The sequence below is a fragment of the Hemitrygon akajei genome, chromosome 7 (assembly GCF_048418815.1).
Source record: "Hemitrygon akajei chromosome 7, sHemAka1.3, whole genome shotgun sequence".
Taxonomy (NCBI): Eukaryota; Metazoa; Chordata; class Chondrichthyes; order Myliobatiformes; family Dasyatidae; genus Hemitrygon; species Hemitrygon akajei.
Genome location: NC_133130.1, coordinates 179,699,806 through 179,714,031, shown reverse-complemented (window position 1 = coordinate 179,714,031; position 14,226 = coordinate 179,699,806). Strand labels below are relative to the sequence as shown.

The 14,226-nt window shown below is 44.0% G+C and overlaps 1 protein-coding gene across 2 annotated transcripts in view; it reads left to right on the top strand.

The window, feature by feature from the left end:
• Positions 1-4,440: 4,440 nt before the first annotated feature.
• The window catches only part of fpgs (folylpolyglutamate synthase), a 68,035-nt gene continuing 58,249 nt past the window's right edge, over positions 4,441-14,226 (top strand). The window contains exons 1-2 of one of the 2 annotated variants that reach the window (XM_073052763.1): positions 4,441-4,715; positions 12,837-12,965. In XM_073052763.1, coding sequence (XP_072908864.1) covers positions 4,551-4,715; positions 12,837-12,965 — 294 coding nt within the window. In that variant the 5' untranslated portion in view covers positions 4,441-4,550. Of the gene's footprint in view, positions 4,716-11,342; positions 11,487-12,836; positions 12,966-14,226 lie in introns of those variants that run through there. The other variant, XM_073052764.1, reaches the window with a different exon arrangement.

The window sequence follows — 14,226 nt, the reverse complement described above, 5'->3', positions numbered from 1 at the left end:
GCGAATACCCTAGTTTAAAATTTACCAATGAGTTTATCAGGTTGCAAATAACCATGATGTGTTTGAATGTATAAAATATAATTTACTCTGTAAATGCAGATGTGATCTTATGTCATGCCTCAAATATTCAAAGTTCTAAGTAAAGTGAGTCCTTGGGTTGTGGGCAACACACAAAATGCTGGAGGAACTCAGCAGGCCAGGCTGCATCTCTGGAAAAGACGTTTCAGGCCAAGACCTTTCGGCAGGACTGGAGTAAAAAAGCTGAGGAGTACATTTAAAAGGTGGGGTGGGGGAGAGAAGCACGAGGTGATGGGTGAAACGTGAAGGGGGAAGGAAGAAGTAAAGAGTTGGATTGAATTGAGAAGCTTGAAAACAAATTTGGAAACCATGTGGTACATGCTGGTGGTGAGGACACGTTTCCAGAAAGGAAACATGGTTGTGGTAGCGGGTCTGGGTAATAGCAGCAGGGATCACAGGGGGGAGCAGTGAGAGAAGGTTTCACTGAATTCCTATTGAACAAAAGATTCGGGCATCCCCGGAAGAGACTTTGCAGTGTAGTAATCCAATCTCAAATGAGAAAATCTAGGTTGTGGGAACAGTTCAGTGATGGGCGAGTGAAATTGAGCGAAGTCATTCCCTTAGCTTGAAAAGCCTAATGGTTAAGGGGCAGTAACTGGTCCTGAACCTGGTGGTGTAAGTCCTGAGACTCCTGTACCACCAACATCATGGCAGCAGCGAGAAGAGAGCCTGACCTGGGTTATGGGGGTCCCTGATGAAGGATGCTGCTTTCCTGCGACACCATGTAGATGTGCTCAGTGGTGGGGAGAGCTTTACCTGTGACAGACTGGGCCGTATCCACTACTTTTTGCAGGATTTTCTATTAAGTGGCATTGGTGATTTCATACCAAGCTGAGATACAGCCAGCCAATATACTCTGCACCACACATCTATAGAAAATTTTAGATGTCAAACCAAAAGTACTTTCTTAGTAATTACACTTGAATTCTGGCCCAGGACAAGTCCTCTGAAATGATAACTTTGAGGGATTTAAATTTGCTAGCTCCACCCCTCCACCTCTGATTTTGCCCCCAATGAGGACTGGCATGTGGATCTCTGGTTTCCTCCTGAAGTCAATGGATTTGATCTTGCTGACATTGAATAAGAGGTTGTGGTACCATTCAACCAGATTTTCAACCTCCCTCCTATATGCTGATTTGTCACCACCTTTGATTCAGCAATCGGAAGACCGTCAATCTCTGCAAGGCCGCTGGGGAAGTATGAAGCCCAATGTCTTGCAAGCCTGAATCGTGTATGTGTGTGTGTGTGTAAGAGAGAGAACAAAGCTTGTTCTGCTGTTTCAGTACTGTCTTGTGTTTTGTGTTCTCATCTGCAGAGCAGTGTGAGTATGCTATGTTAAAAACATAGAATAGAAACAAAACCGAGAGCACAATACAGGCCCTTCAGTCCACAAAGCTGTGCCAAACATGTCTTTACCATAGAAATTACCCAGGGTTACTCATAGCCCTCTATTTTTCTAAGCTCCGTGTACCTATCCAGGAATCTCTTAAAAGACCCAATAGTTTCTGCCTCCACCATCGTCGTCAGCAGCCCATTCCACACTATCATCACCCTCTGCGTAAAAAAAGCTTACCCAACATCTCTGTATCTACTTCCAAACACCTTAAAACTGCCCTCTCATGCTATCATTTCAGCCCTGGGAAAAAGCCTCTGACTATCCACACGATCAATGCCCCTCATCATCTTGTACACCTCTATAAGGTCACCTCTTAACCTCTGTAGCTCCAAGGAGAAAAGGCCGAGTTCACTCAACCTATTCTCATAAGGCATGCTCCCCAATCCAGGCAACAATCTTGTAAATCTCCTCTGCTCCCTTTCTATAGTTTCCACATCCTTCCTGTAGTGAGGTGACCAGAACTGAGCACAGTACTCCCAAGTGGGATCTGACCAGAATCCTGTATAGCTGTAACATTATCTCTCAGCTCTTAAACTCAATCCCACGGATGATGAAGGCCAATGCACCATGCGCCTTCTTAACCACAGAGTCAATCTGTGCAGCAGCTTTGAGTGTCCTATGGACTTGGACCCCAAGATCACTCTGATCCTCCACACTGCCAAGAGTCTTATCATTAATGCTATATTCTGCCATCATATTTGACCTACCAAAATTAATCACCTCACACTTATCTGAGTTGAACTCCATCTGCCACCGCTCAGCCCAGTTTTGCATCCTATCAATGTTCCGCTGTAACCTCTGACAGCCCTCCACACTATCCACAACACCCCCAACCTTTGTCATCAGCAAATTTACTAACCCATCCCTCCACTTCCTCACCCAGGTCATTTATAAAAGTCATAGAGTAGGGGTCCCAGAACAGATCCCTGAGGCACACCACTGGTCACTGGCCTCCATGCAGAGTATGACCCGTCTACAACCACTCTTTGCTTTCTGTGGGCAAGCCAGTTCTGGATCCACAAAGCAATGTCCCCTTGGATCCCATGCCTCCTTACTTTCTCAATAAGCCTTGCATGGGGTATCTTATCAAATGCCTTGCTGAAATCCATATACACTACATCTACTGCTCTACCTTCATCAATGTGTATAGTAACATTCTCAAAAATATTCAATCAGGCTTGTAAGGCATGACCTGCCTTTGACAAAGCCATGCTGGCTATTCCTAATCATATTATGCCTCTCCAAATGTTCATAAAACCTGCCTCTCAGGATGTTCTCCATCAACTTACCAACCACTGAAGTAAGACTCACTGGTCTATAATTTCCTGGGCCATTTCTACACCCTTCAATCCTCCAGAACTTCTCCTGTCCCCATTGAGGATGCAAAGATCATCAGAGCCTCAGCAACCTAACTGATGCTGGATTAATGGTGAATTGGCTGTTAAGATTCAGAATTGGCTTATCCATAGAATGCAAGTGGTAATGGTCGATTGACTTACTCTGCCTGGAGTTTTATGCTTTGTGGTGTTTCCTAGAGATCTGTACTGGAACCTCTTCTTTGTGTTTCAGATGAAAATGTAGGTGTTAGGGAGAGTAGGGAGAGTAAATTTCCAGATGATATGAAGATTGGGGGTGTTATGGATAGCATAGAAAACTGTCAAAATATACAATGGAATTCAGATCAGTTGCAGATCTGGGTGGAGAAATGGTAGGCAGAGTTTAACCCAACCATTTGAAAGATAAAATGTAAGGAAACAATCCATTATTAATGGCAAGATCCTTAACACACAGATCTTAGGTTCCTGACTCTGAAAGTCACTGCACAAGTTGATAGGGTGGTAAAGAAGGCATATAGCAGGTTTTTTATTAGTTGAGGGATTGAGTTCAAGCATTAGAAGGTTATGTTGCGGGTTGATAAAACTGGTTAAGTTGCTTCTGGAGTATAGCGTTTAGCTCTGGTTGTTCTATTGTAGGAAGGATGTCACGGCTTTGGAGAGGTTTACCAGAATGCTAAACACAAAATACTCTGCAGATGCTGGGGTCAAAGCAACACGCACAACACGCTGGAGGAACTCAGCAGGTCAGGCAGCATGCATGGAAACGAGCAGTCAACGTTTCGGGCCGAGACCCTTCGTCAGGACTAAAGAGGGAGGGGGCAGGGGCCCTAAAAAGAAGGTGGGGGAGGGTGGGAAGGAGAAGTCTAGTGGGTGCCAGGTGAAAAACCAGTAAGGAGAAAGATCGAGGGGAAGCAGGGAGGGGATAGGCAGGAAAGGTGAAGAAGGAATGTAAAGGGAAAGCACTATGGGTAGTAGAAGAAGGTGGAACCATAAGGGAAGTGATAGGCAGCTGGAGGAGGAGTCAGAGTGAAACTGGGAGGGGGAGGGAATTACCGGAAGTTGGAGAATTCCATGTTCCTCCAGCGTGTTGTGCATGTTGCTTTTACCAGAATGCTGCCTGGAGTAAAGGGCAGGTGCTATTTGAAGTTGGACAAACTTGAGTTATTTTCTTTGGAGTGGCAGAAGCCAAGGGGAGATCTGATAGATTTAAAAGTTTATGAGAGCCACAGACAGAGTAGAGAGCCAGTATCTTTTTACCCATTTTTGGAATGTCCACTACTTGAGGATATGGGGGGGCGGGGCAAGTTCAAAGGAACTGTGTGGCACAAGTTTTTTTTAAACAAGGAGTGCTGGATGCCTGGAATGAACTGCTTGGGGTGGTGTTGGTGGAGGCAAATACAATGGAGGCATTCAAGAGCCTCTTAAACTAACACTGATGTGCAGGAAATGAGAACAAGGGCACAGGCTGGTGATTATTTGGACATTTGATTCCTAATTTAATTAGTTTGGGAAAAATCTTGTGGACCTGTTCCTGTGTGTGTTCTAGAATCCCAGTAGAGCTTATTTGTATTAATATTGCTAAGCCACGGCCAACGATGAGGACAAGCGCACACAATTTCCGTACGGCAAAGGGCTCCAGCATCAAAGATGGCGCAGTAGAGGCTGACGTTTAGCTGCGTGCCAGGAGGGCAGAGGTCAAAAGTAGAAAGGGAGCCACGTGTTGCCTGTTGCGGCTCACGATGGCGCGGTTCTTCCGCGCGTTGTTGAAGGCTTTCGGGCGGAGTGTAATTCCTGAGGAGAAAAGGAAAGGGGCGGTGCTCGGCAGATCAGTCAGTGCCCGGGCGCCAAGTTACAGCACGGCACCCACTAAAGCGGCCCTCCACATCCCCGGCATGGATTATCAGGTGAGCCGGACCGCCGCTCATTGCACCGACGGAGGCGCGACACGGAAGGGGGCCCAAGGGTCAGGACCTCAGGAACCGGGATTGGCGGGAAGGTCAGCACGGGAGGAGCCGCGCCAGTTGGGACGGGGCTGGTGGACGGGGACCCATGCCGGGACCAGGGGGGTCGAAGTGAGGGGAGGGGGTGCTGGCGGACCGGGAGCAGGACCAGCGCCGGGATCAGGTCCAAGGGAGCGGGTGAGAAACCGGGACGGGGCGGCAAGACACACATAAAGTATGGGGGTGGGTTAGTGGCGGTGCAAGCGGCCGCGGAGCGGAGCCTGGGCATACCTGGATGGTGTTGGCCGCTAAGGAGAGTACGGAGCCGGTTGGAGTCCAAGTAACAACTTCGGAGCGGCGGACGAACGAGTCCGGAGCGTCCGCTGCAGAGTTGGTTCTCTCCCGCCAAAAGGTGCTGAATTTGGCACAGGTCGCCAGCCGGGGTGATCTGAACGGATGCTTCCTCAAATGTTCAGGAACAACCTGGCTTTATTAATGATTTGCAGCAGAGCGGAGCTCTGACAGGTTGTTACAATACGCACAAGATTACTTTCCATTCTTGTTGTTTTCTAGTGCAGTAAAGTTTTATAAGTAGCGGTTTGCAGTATTTAGAAAAAGTGGATGAGTTCTTGTTTCTGTTTGTAAACTATTTTACAGTGCCTGCTGAACACAGGTGGGTTATTTGAGTTAGAACAAAACCATTTTCTGTGTCATATTGTTTCGGTCTTTCCCTTCAGAATTAAACTGACACTTGTTCGGGAGGAGTAAAGTATAGATAGTAAGTCAGTTTCCTCTGAGATAAAACGAAGCAGCAAATTCCTTTAGCTTATTTGAGAAGAATATTTTATAATCCTGTTCTGCGTTCTATTTGTGATTTCTTATCACTGCATAGGGTGAGAAGTTTACTTGTATGTTCACTCCCACCCCAACACACATTTTCTCTTTTTCCCCTTGTTATTCGGCAGAAAACATGTACCACCAAGCTGAAGGACAGCTTCTGTCCAACTGTAAACAGACTTTTGAGTGGATCTCGAATTCTTCACAGTCTACCTCGTTACAATCTTGCACTTTACCTGCACTCTTTCAGGAGCTTTTACAGTGTCTATAAAAAGTAATCCCCCCTCTCCCCACCCCCCCAGAAGATTTCATGTTTTATTGTTTTACTACATTGAATCACATTGGAACTAATTTGGCTTTTTTTGACACTGATCAATAGAAAAAGACTTTTGTGTCAAAGTGAAAACAGATCTCTACAAAATGATCGATATATGAAACACAAAATAATTGATTGCGTAAGTCAAATTATCATTAGTGCAGCCAGTTTGTTTTATAAGTCACACAATGAGTTCAATGGAGATAACCGTATGCAGTCAAGGTATTTCAATAGATTGTAGTAAAAATACACGTACCAGAAAGTTCCAACAGCTGGTGAGTCAGTATTCTGGTGAAACTACACCATGAAGACTAAAGAACACTCCCAGCAACTCCACAAAAAGGTTATTGAAAAGCACATGTCAGGACGTGGATACAAGAAAATTTCCAAGTCACTGAGTATTTTTTGTACAATCAAGTCAATCATCAAGACATGCAAAGAATATGGCACAAATGTAAATTTGCCTGGAACAGTCCATCCTCAAAAACTAAGTGCAAGAATGGGACTAGTGAGGGAGGCCACCAGGAGACCTATGACAACGCTAGAGGAGTTACAAGCTTCAGTGGCTGAGATGGGAGAGATTGCGTGTACAACAACTGTTGCCTGGGTGCTTCACCAGTCACAGCTTTATGGGAGAGTGGCAATCAGAAAGCCACTGTTGAAACAAACTCACATGAAATCTTGACAACACACCCAAAATGCTGGTGGAACACAGCAGGCCAGGCAGCATCTATAGGGAGAAGCGCTGTCGATGTTTCGGGCTGAGAAACTTCGTCATACGTCAACAGCGCTTCTCCCTATAGATGCTGCGTTCCACCAGCATTTTGTGTGTGTTGTTTGGATTTCCAGTATCTGCAGATTTCCTCGTGTTTGCTCACATGAAATCTTGTCTTGTTTGCCTGAAGGCATGTGGGAGACAGAAGTCAGCTGAAAGAAGTTTCTATGGTCTGATGGAGCCAAAATTGAGCTTTTTGGCCACCAGACTAAATATTATGTTCGGCATAAACCAAACACTGCACTTAAGAACATTAAAAAATAGGAGCAGGAGTAGGCCATCTGGCCCATCAAGCCTGCTCCGCCATTCAATAAGATCATGGCTGATCTAGCCATGGACTCATCTCCACCGACCTGCCTTTTTCCCCATAATCCTTAATTCCCTTACTGTGCAAAAAAAAATAATCAAAAACATACCGCCCCTACCATGAAACATGGTGGTGACTGCATCGTGCTGTGGGGATGCTTCACTGCAGCAAGCCCTGGAAGGCTTGTGAAGGTAGAGGGTAAAATGAGTGCAGCAAAGTACAGGGAAATCCTGGGGGAAAACCTGATGCTGTCTGCAAGAAAACTGCGACTTAGAAGATTTGTTTTCCAACAAGACAATGACCCCAAGCATAAAGCCAAACTACACAGGAATTGGTTAAAAACAACAAAGTTAATATCCTGGAGTGGCCAAGTCAGATACCAGACCTCAATCCAATTGAGAATTTGTGGCTCACGATCCCCATACAATCTGACAGAGCTTGAGCTATTTTGTAAAGAAGAATGGGGAAAAATTGCAGTGTCCAGATGTGCAAAGCTGATAGAGATCTATCCACACTAGACTCAAGGCTGTAATTGTTGCCAAAGGTGCATCTGCTAAATACTTGAAGGGGGTGAGTAATTATGCAATCAATTATTTTGTGTTTAATCATTGTAATAAATTTAGACCAATTCATATTCACTGTGACACGAAAAAGTTTTTTGTTGATCTTGTCAATAAAGCCAAATTAAATCCACTGTGATTCAATGTTGTAAAACAATAAAACATGAAAACTTCTGGGGGGAGTTGAATACTTCTTATAGGCACTAATTTGATCTGTATGTAAGACAAGCACTTCTCTGTATCTTGGTACATGTGCCAATAGTAAGCCAATACCAATACAGGTTTTCCTCGCTATTCGAAGGTAGACGTTCTTATGAAACCATTCATAAGCCAAAATGTCGTAAAGCGAAGAAGCAATTACCATTAATTCCCAGTCCCAAAAAATAACCTACCAAATCATATCAAATAACACATAAAACCTAAAATAACATGAACATATAGTAAAAGCAGGAATGATATGATAAATATACAGCCTATATAAAGTAGAAATATTGTATGTATGGTGTAGTTTCACTTATCAAAATCAGGAAAACAGCAAGCCAAAATCGATTTGGAGAAAAAAAATGGCATGCACACGCATGCGCAAACAACTGTCCGCACAAGGCTTCATGGTCATGGTAGTTTTTCTCGGGTAAACGCACGTATAAAGCGGGCGTCTTTTTCTCGTAAAGGCGAAAATCCTCTTTGGTTAGTGAAAACAGGTACCAGTGTAGGTCTTTCGTAACAGTGAGTTGTCGTAAATCGAACGTTTGATAAACAGGGACCACCTGTAATACAATACCTTAGAACAAAAAGGAGTTTCTCCCACTGTATAAGGAACAGCAGAAGCAAAATTAATAATGGAAAGATTGGTGAAAAGCAAACTGGTGTATCTGAAGGCACATCTCTTTTGATGAAAATGTATGGAGGGGTGTGAACAGAGGCAGAAAACAACACAAAAATCCGACCTGAATTTGGAGTCTCTTGTTTACTGCTCTGGTTATGAAGGTGATGGTTTGGTTCTACATTTGGGGCTGCCCTTCAATCCCCTCACTCAGTGTGAATGTTAATGCCTAGTATTCCTGCTCTGCAACAGTAAATATTAATGCAAATCATGAATAGGCTATCAACCAGACCAGTAAATTTAGTGTAGAGCAATAAAGGCTTCCTTCATTTTTACATTGGAATATTAAAGATCATATTTCAGAAATATTTAAATTTATTTTAACCACTTCTGCTTCTCTCTCTCTCTCCATTCTACAATTTGAGAGTCTGTCAGAGGCCCCTCCCTGCAGTATGTAACTGGGACACTTCAAGATTTTTTTTCTAGATATAAGTTCTCTGGCTCCTCTTTTGACTCCACTACCACCACTGAATTTCTGTTTCAGTTTTCCTGTATCTGTCATAATTTAAAAGCTGCGTGTTTATTTATTTATTGGGATACAACACAGAATAGGCTCAGCTGGTCCTTTGAGCCGCACAGCTCAGCAACCCCGATTTAACCGTAGCCTAATCATGGGACAACTTACAATGACCAATTAACATACCAACCTGTACGTCTTTGGACTGTGGAAGGAAAGTGGAGCAATCGAAGGAAACTCACGTGGTCTCAGGGAGAGTGTGGAAACTCCTTGCAGGAATTGAACCCGGGTCACTGGTACTGTAAAGTGCTGTGGTAACCACAATGCTACCATGCCATCCTGATGGTGTGGGGCTCTGTTGCCAATGGATTGTTTCACCTGTGATTGGTGTCCCCTGATCTCAGGTGTGCAGCGAAAAGTATGAGGATGCATTTGGTTGAATATCCTGGAAACAGACAATATTCTATGTCTGTACGTGAAGCTTGGGCACTTGTATCTGATGCTGAAAGGTGCCCAAGCCCTAGTAATGAATAATGCAAGGATTTTCCTGATCAGCATGACTCAGCATTACACAGACTAATTCAAACTTAATGTGCTGTGGCCACATCCTTTTGCATTAACGGCCAGGCGTATTGTGTGTTGTTCATTCATGGGCCAAGTTTGAGGCAAAGTACAAAAGCCACATTTAACACTGACTTTTCTTCCATGTTTCATTACTAAGTAAAGCCCAGTATACCTCTTGATCAATTCTGTATTTACAACACTGGTGACAGAAATAATTATATAATAATTCCATTTTGTTGAGGTCATCTGTACACTTAATTTGCTGTTCAAGGTACTATCAATAACAGATCCAATAACAATATTGATGTCAAGTGCTGTAATGTTCTACCAAATGTTGATGAATATGCGAGATCTGTGACTGACTACGTAGAGAAATGCATTGAGGATGTCGTCGTTATTAAGCACATCTATGTGAGGACAGATCAGAAGCCATGGTTGACAACAGAGGTCTGCACACAGTTGAGAGATCAGGATGCTGTTTTCAGATTGGGGGATAAGACAGCTTTCAAGTCAGCAAGAGGTGCGCTTTCCTGTGCCAACAGGAAGGGAAAATGGAATTATTATATAATAATTTCTGTGACACCGAGGACTTGTGGTGCATGTGGCAGGGCACTCAGATCCTAACAGATTATAAGCCCACCCTGCATGTCAACGACAGTAACGTGCCCTGATAGGCTGAATGTCTTTTATGCTCAGTTTAATGTACGGAATGATGTGTTGACGAGAAAGGCCCCCATACCCCACTGAAAAGCAGTTAATCTGTGTGGTTGCAGGTGGTGACAGGGTTAACCCATGTAAAGCAGCTGGTTATGGATCCCATTAAGTCCCATCTTTCTGCTACATTGGACCCCTTACAATTCACTTACCACTGAAACCAGTCCTCTAACGATGCCGTAGCTTCTGCCCTCCACTTCATCCTGTCCCGCGTAGAAAATGGTACCTTCATGTGCCAGGATACTGTTTATTGACTCCAGCTCAGCGTTTAATACGATCATCCCTCAAAGCTAGTGGGTAAACTGTCCTTGTTGGGTCTCAACACTTTTCTCTGTAACTGGATTCTGGGCATCTTGATGGTCAGTCCGCATTGGTGGAAACATCTCAAGCTCCATCATGCTGAACACCGGAGCTCCCCAGATCCGCATGCTCAGCCCGCTGCTGATGCATGACCGCATTGCGGTATCCAGTTCAAACCGAATCATCTTGTTCACTGGTGACACGACAGTCTGGCATCGTTAACGACTATGAGACAGTGTACAGAGAAGGGGTAGAGCGGCTGGTAGAATGGTGCAAGTACAACTTGAGTGCCATCGTGAGATGATTGTGGACTTTAGGAAGGTGCAGGCTGACCACTTCACATACACATGCACATAACGGTTGATCTCACCTGGTCCCTCAACACCACCTCTTTTGGTCAGGAAAGCACAGTGTTTCCATTTCCTGAGGAGAGTGAGCCCTGCCCTGCCCCCTATTCTAACCAGTTTTTAGAAGAGCACCATCAAGAGTGTTCTGACAAGCTATGTCACCATTTGGTGCAGGACTTGCAAGGAGTCTGACCGCAAGCCCTTGCATTCCTTCATAGGGACTGCTGAGAGGAAAATTGGGGTCTCACTTCCACCCATCCAAGGCATTTATCAGGACCTCTGCATACACAGGGTAGTCAGTGACAATCCTGATTGTCACTCACATACACATACACACTCACAAGGATTGTCAGTCACATACACATTGCATTGTCAGTGATCCCTGCAATCCGTCCAACAATTTCTCTAACCCCCACTATCAGGCAGGAAATGCCATAGTGTTAGGGCAAGAATTGTTAGGATAGGAAACAGTTTTATTCCCCAGGCCATAAGAGTATTGAAGAGCAAACACGAGGAAATCTACAGATGCTGGAAATGCAAACAACAACACACACAAAATGCTGGTGGAACACAGCAGGCCAGGCAGCATCTATGGGGAGAAGCACTGTCGACGTTTCGGGCCGAGACCCTTCATCAAGAGTATTGAACTTCCTGCCGCCATCCCAGTCTCATCATGTACGAAGCACCAGTAGTGTTATATTGTTTACTTTTGTGTCAGATGTACCTTATTGTTAATTTTACTTGTAATATTACTTTGTGTTATGTGTACTGTGTTGTGCACCTTGGTTCAGTGGAATATTGTTTCATTTGGCGGTATACAAGTGTATGTTTGAAAATTTAGAGCTATAACTATATAGCTGGGGCATCATAATGAAATTTTGTCTTTCCAGAATTTGGATTTACATTGTTCTGGTGTATTGAGTTAGAAGATGTATTTTTGTCTGTTCTGCTGTGTGTCAGTTGTTCTTCATTTGGTTTGAGGAGTGCTGTATAAAGTACCACATTGTATGCGGTATTAAGGAGAGCAGTAGTGAGTATCTTCCATCTTACCTCTTGAGGAAACAGGCAGCCCTCAGGTTATTTCCTCAAAACCAAGGAAATTATTGGTCTTTAGGAAAAGAAAGTCAGGACAGAATAACTTCTCATTGAAGTGTTGGTAGTGGAGAAAGATGTGCAGTTTCAAGTTCCTGGGCTCCAGCATCATCGGTTATCTTTCCTGGGTCCAACGCATTGTTACAGTCACAAAGATAGCACACCAACAGCTGTACTTGCATTTTTGAGGAAATACGGTATGTTACCAAAGACTTTCAAATTCCCGCAGGCATACAGTGGAGGACAGCTGACTGTTTCCATTGCTGCTTGGTGTGGAGACTCCAATACACAGGATAGCAGAAGTCTGCAGTGGGTTGTAGTCAAAGCCAGCTTCATCATGGGCACAACTCTCCCTGTTATTGAGAACATCTTCAAGAGATGGTGCCTCAAGAAGGTGCTCCTCACCATCTGGGACAAACATCTTGTTGCTACCATTGGGGAGAAGGTACAGAAACTGAAGATCCACATTTGATGTTTTAGGCATAGCTACTTTCCCTCTATAATCAGAATTCTGAATGGTCCACGAACACTACCTTGTTATTCCTCTTCTGCATTATCTATTTTTTAATGTTTTGCTCTGTATTGCTGATGCACAACAGATGTCAGTGATGATAAATCTGATTCTGATTCCATTCCTAAGAACTGAACTGTTTGTAAGTCAGAAATGAACAGCTGCAACAGGAGAGTGGATAGGAGTGGTGGAGTGGTGCTTGCTGGGGAGAGAAGGCATGCGAGAAAGCTCTCAAATCCATCTTGCCAATCTACCAAACACTGGGATGACCATCAGTTGCATCCTTGTAACCTGTGGAAGACATTTTATTTCTCTTTTTTTTCTTTTAAGAAAAAACACCAACCTCTGAAATGTACTGGATGATCACCATATCTGAGACTGTTTGTTTTGACTTGCCCACTGCCTTTTCTGTTAAATTCCAGGATGCAGTACAAGCATTGAACACCTTGCAGACCAATGCCAGCACTTTGGAGCAGATCCGTCGGGAACGTGGTCAAACAAAGGGCAGTTTAGAAGCAATGAAATCCTTTGTACAGCGAGCTGGCATGACGGTAAGAGCAATTAAGCATTTGAGATGGGTGGCAAAATTCACCTCATTAGCGTCAGTATACTATACCCTAAAGATAGACTTCCATTCATTTAAGCCCTTCACCCATTGGTCTGTGGGAAGAGTAATTTTCTTAATTTCCCAAATATTGATTGGGATCTCCCTAGAGGAAGGAGTTTAGATGGGGTGGAGTTGGTTAGGTGTGTTCAGGAAGGTTTCTTAACACAATGTGTAGATAAGCCTGCAAGAGGAGAGGCTGTATTTGATCTGGTATTGGGAAATGAACCTGGTCAGGTGTCAGGTCTCTCAGTGGGAGAGCATTTTGGAGACAGTGATCACAATTCTATCTCCTTTACCATAGCATTGGAGAGGGATAGGAACAGACAAGTTAGGAAAGTGTTTAATTGGAATAAGGGGAACTACGAAGCTATCGGGCAGGAACTTAGAAGCAAAAATTGGGAACAGATGCTCTCGGGGAAATGTACAGCAGAAATTTGGCAAATGCTCAGGGGATATTTGCATGGCGTTCTGCATAGGTATGTTCCAATGAGACAGGGAAAGGGTGGTAAGGTACAGGAACCATAGTGTACAAAGGCTGTTGTAAATCTAGTCAAGAAGAAAAGAAGAGCTTATGAAAGCTTCAAAAAACTAGGTAATGATAGAGATCTAGAAGATTATGCTAACAGGAAGGAGCTTAAGAATGAAATTAGAAGAGCCAGAAGGCGTTTGCGAACAGGATTAAAGAAAACCCCAAGGCATTCTACAAGTATGAAGAGCATGAGGATAAGACGTGAGAGAATAGGACCAATCGTGTGACAGTGGAAAAGTGTGTATGGAACCAGAGGAGATAGCAGAGGTACTTAATAAATACTTTGCTCAGTATTCACTACAGAAAAGGATCTTGGTGATTATAGGGTTGATTTACAGCGGATTGAAAAGCTTGAGCATATAGACATTAAGAAAGCACTGGAGCTTTTGGAAAGCATCAAGTTGGATAAGTCACCAGGACTGGATGAGATGTACCCCAGGCTACTGTGTGAGGCGAGGGAGGAAATTGCTGAGCCTCTGGCAATGATCTTTGCATCATCAATGGGAACGGGAGAGGTTCCGGAGGATTGGAGGGTTGCAGATGTTGTTCCCTTATTCAAGAAAGGGACTAGAGATAGTGAAATTATAGACCGGTGAGTCTTACTTCAGTGGTTGGTAAGTTGATCGAGAACATCCTGAGAGGCAGGATTTATGAATATTTGGAGAGGCATAATATG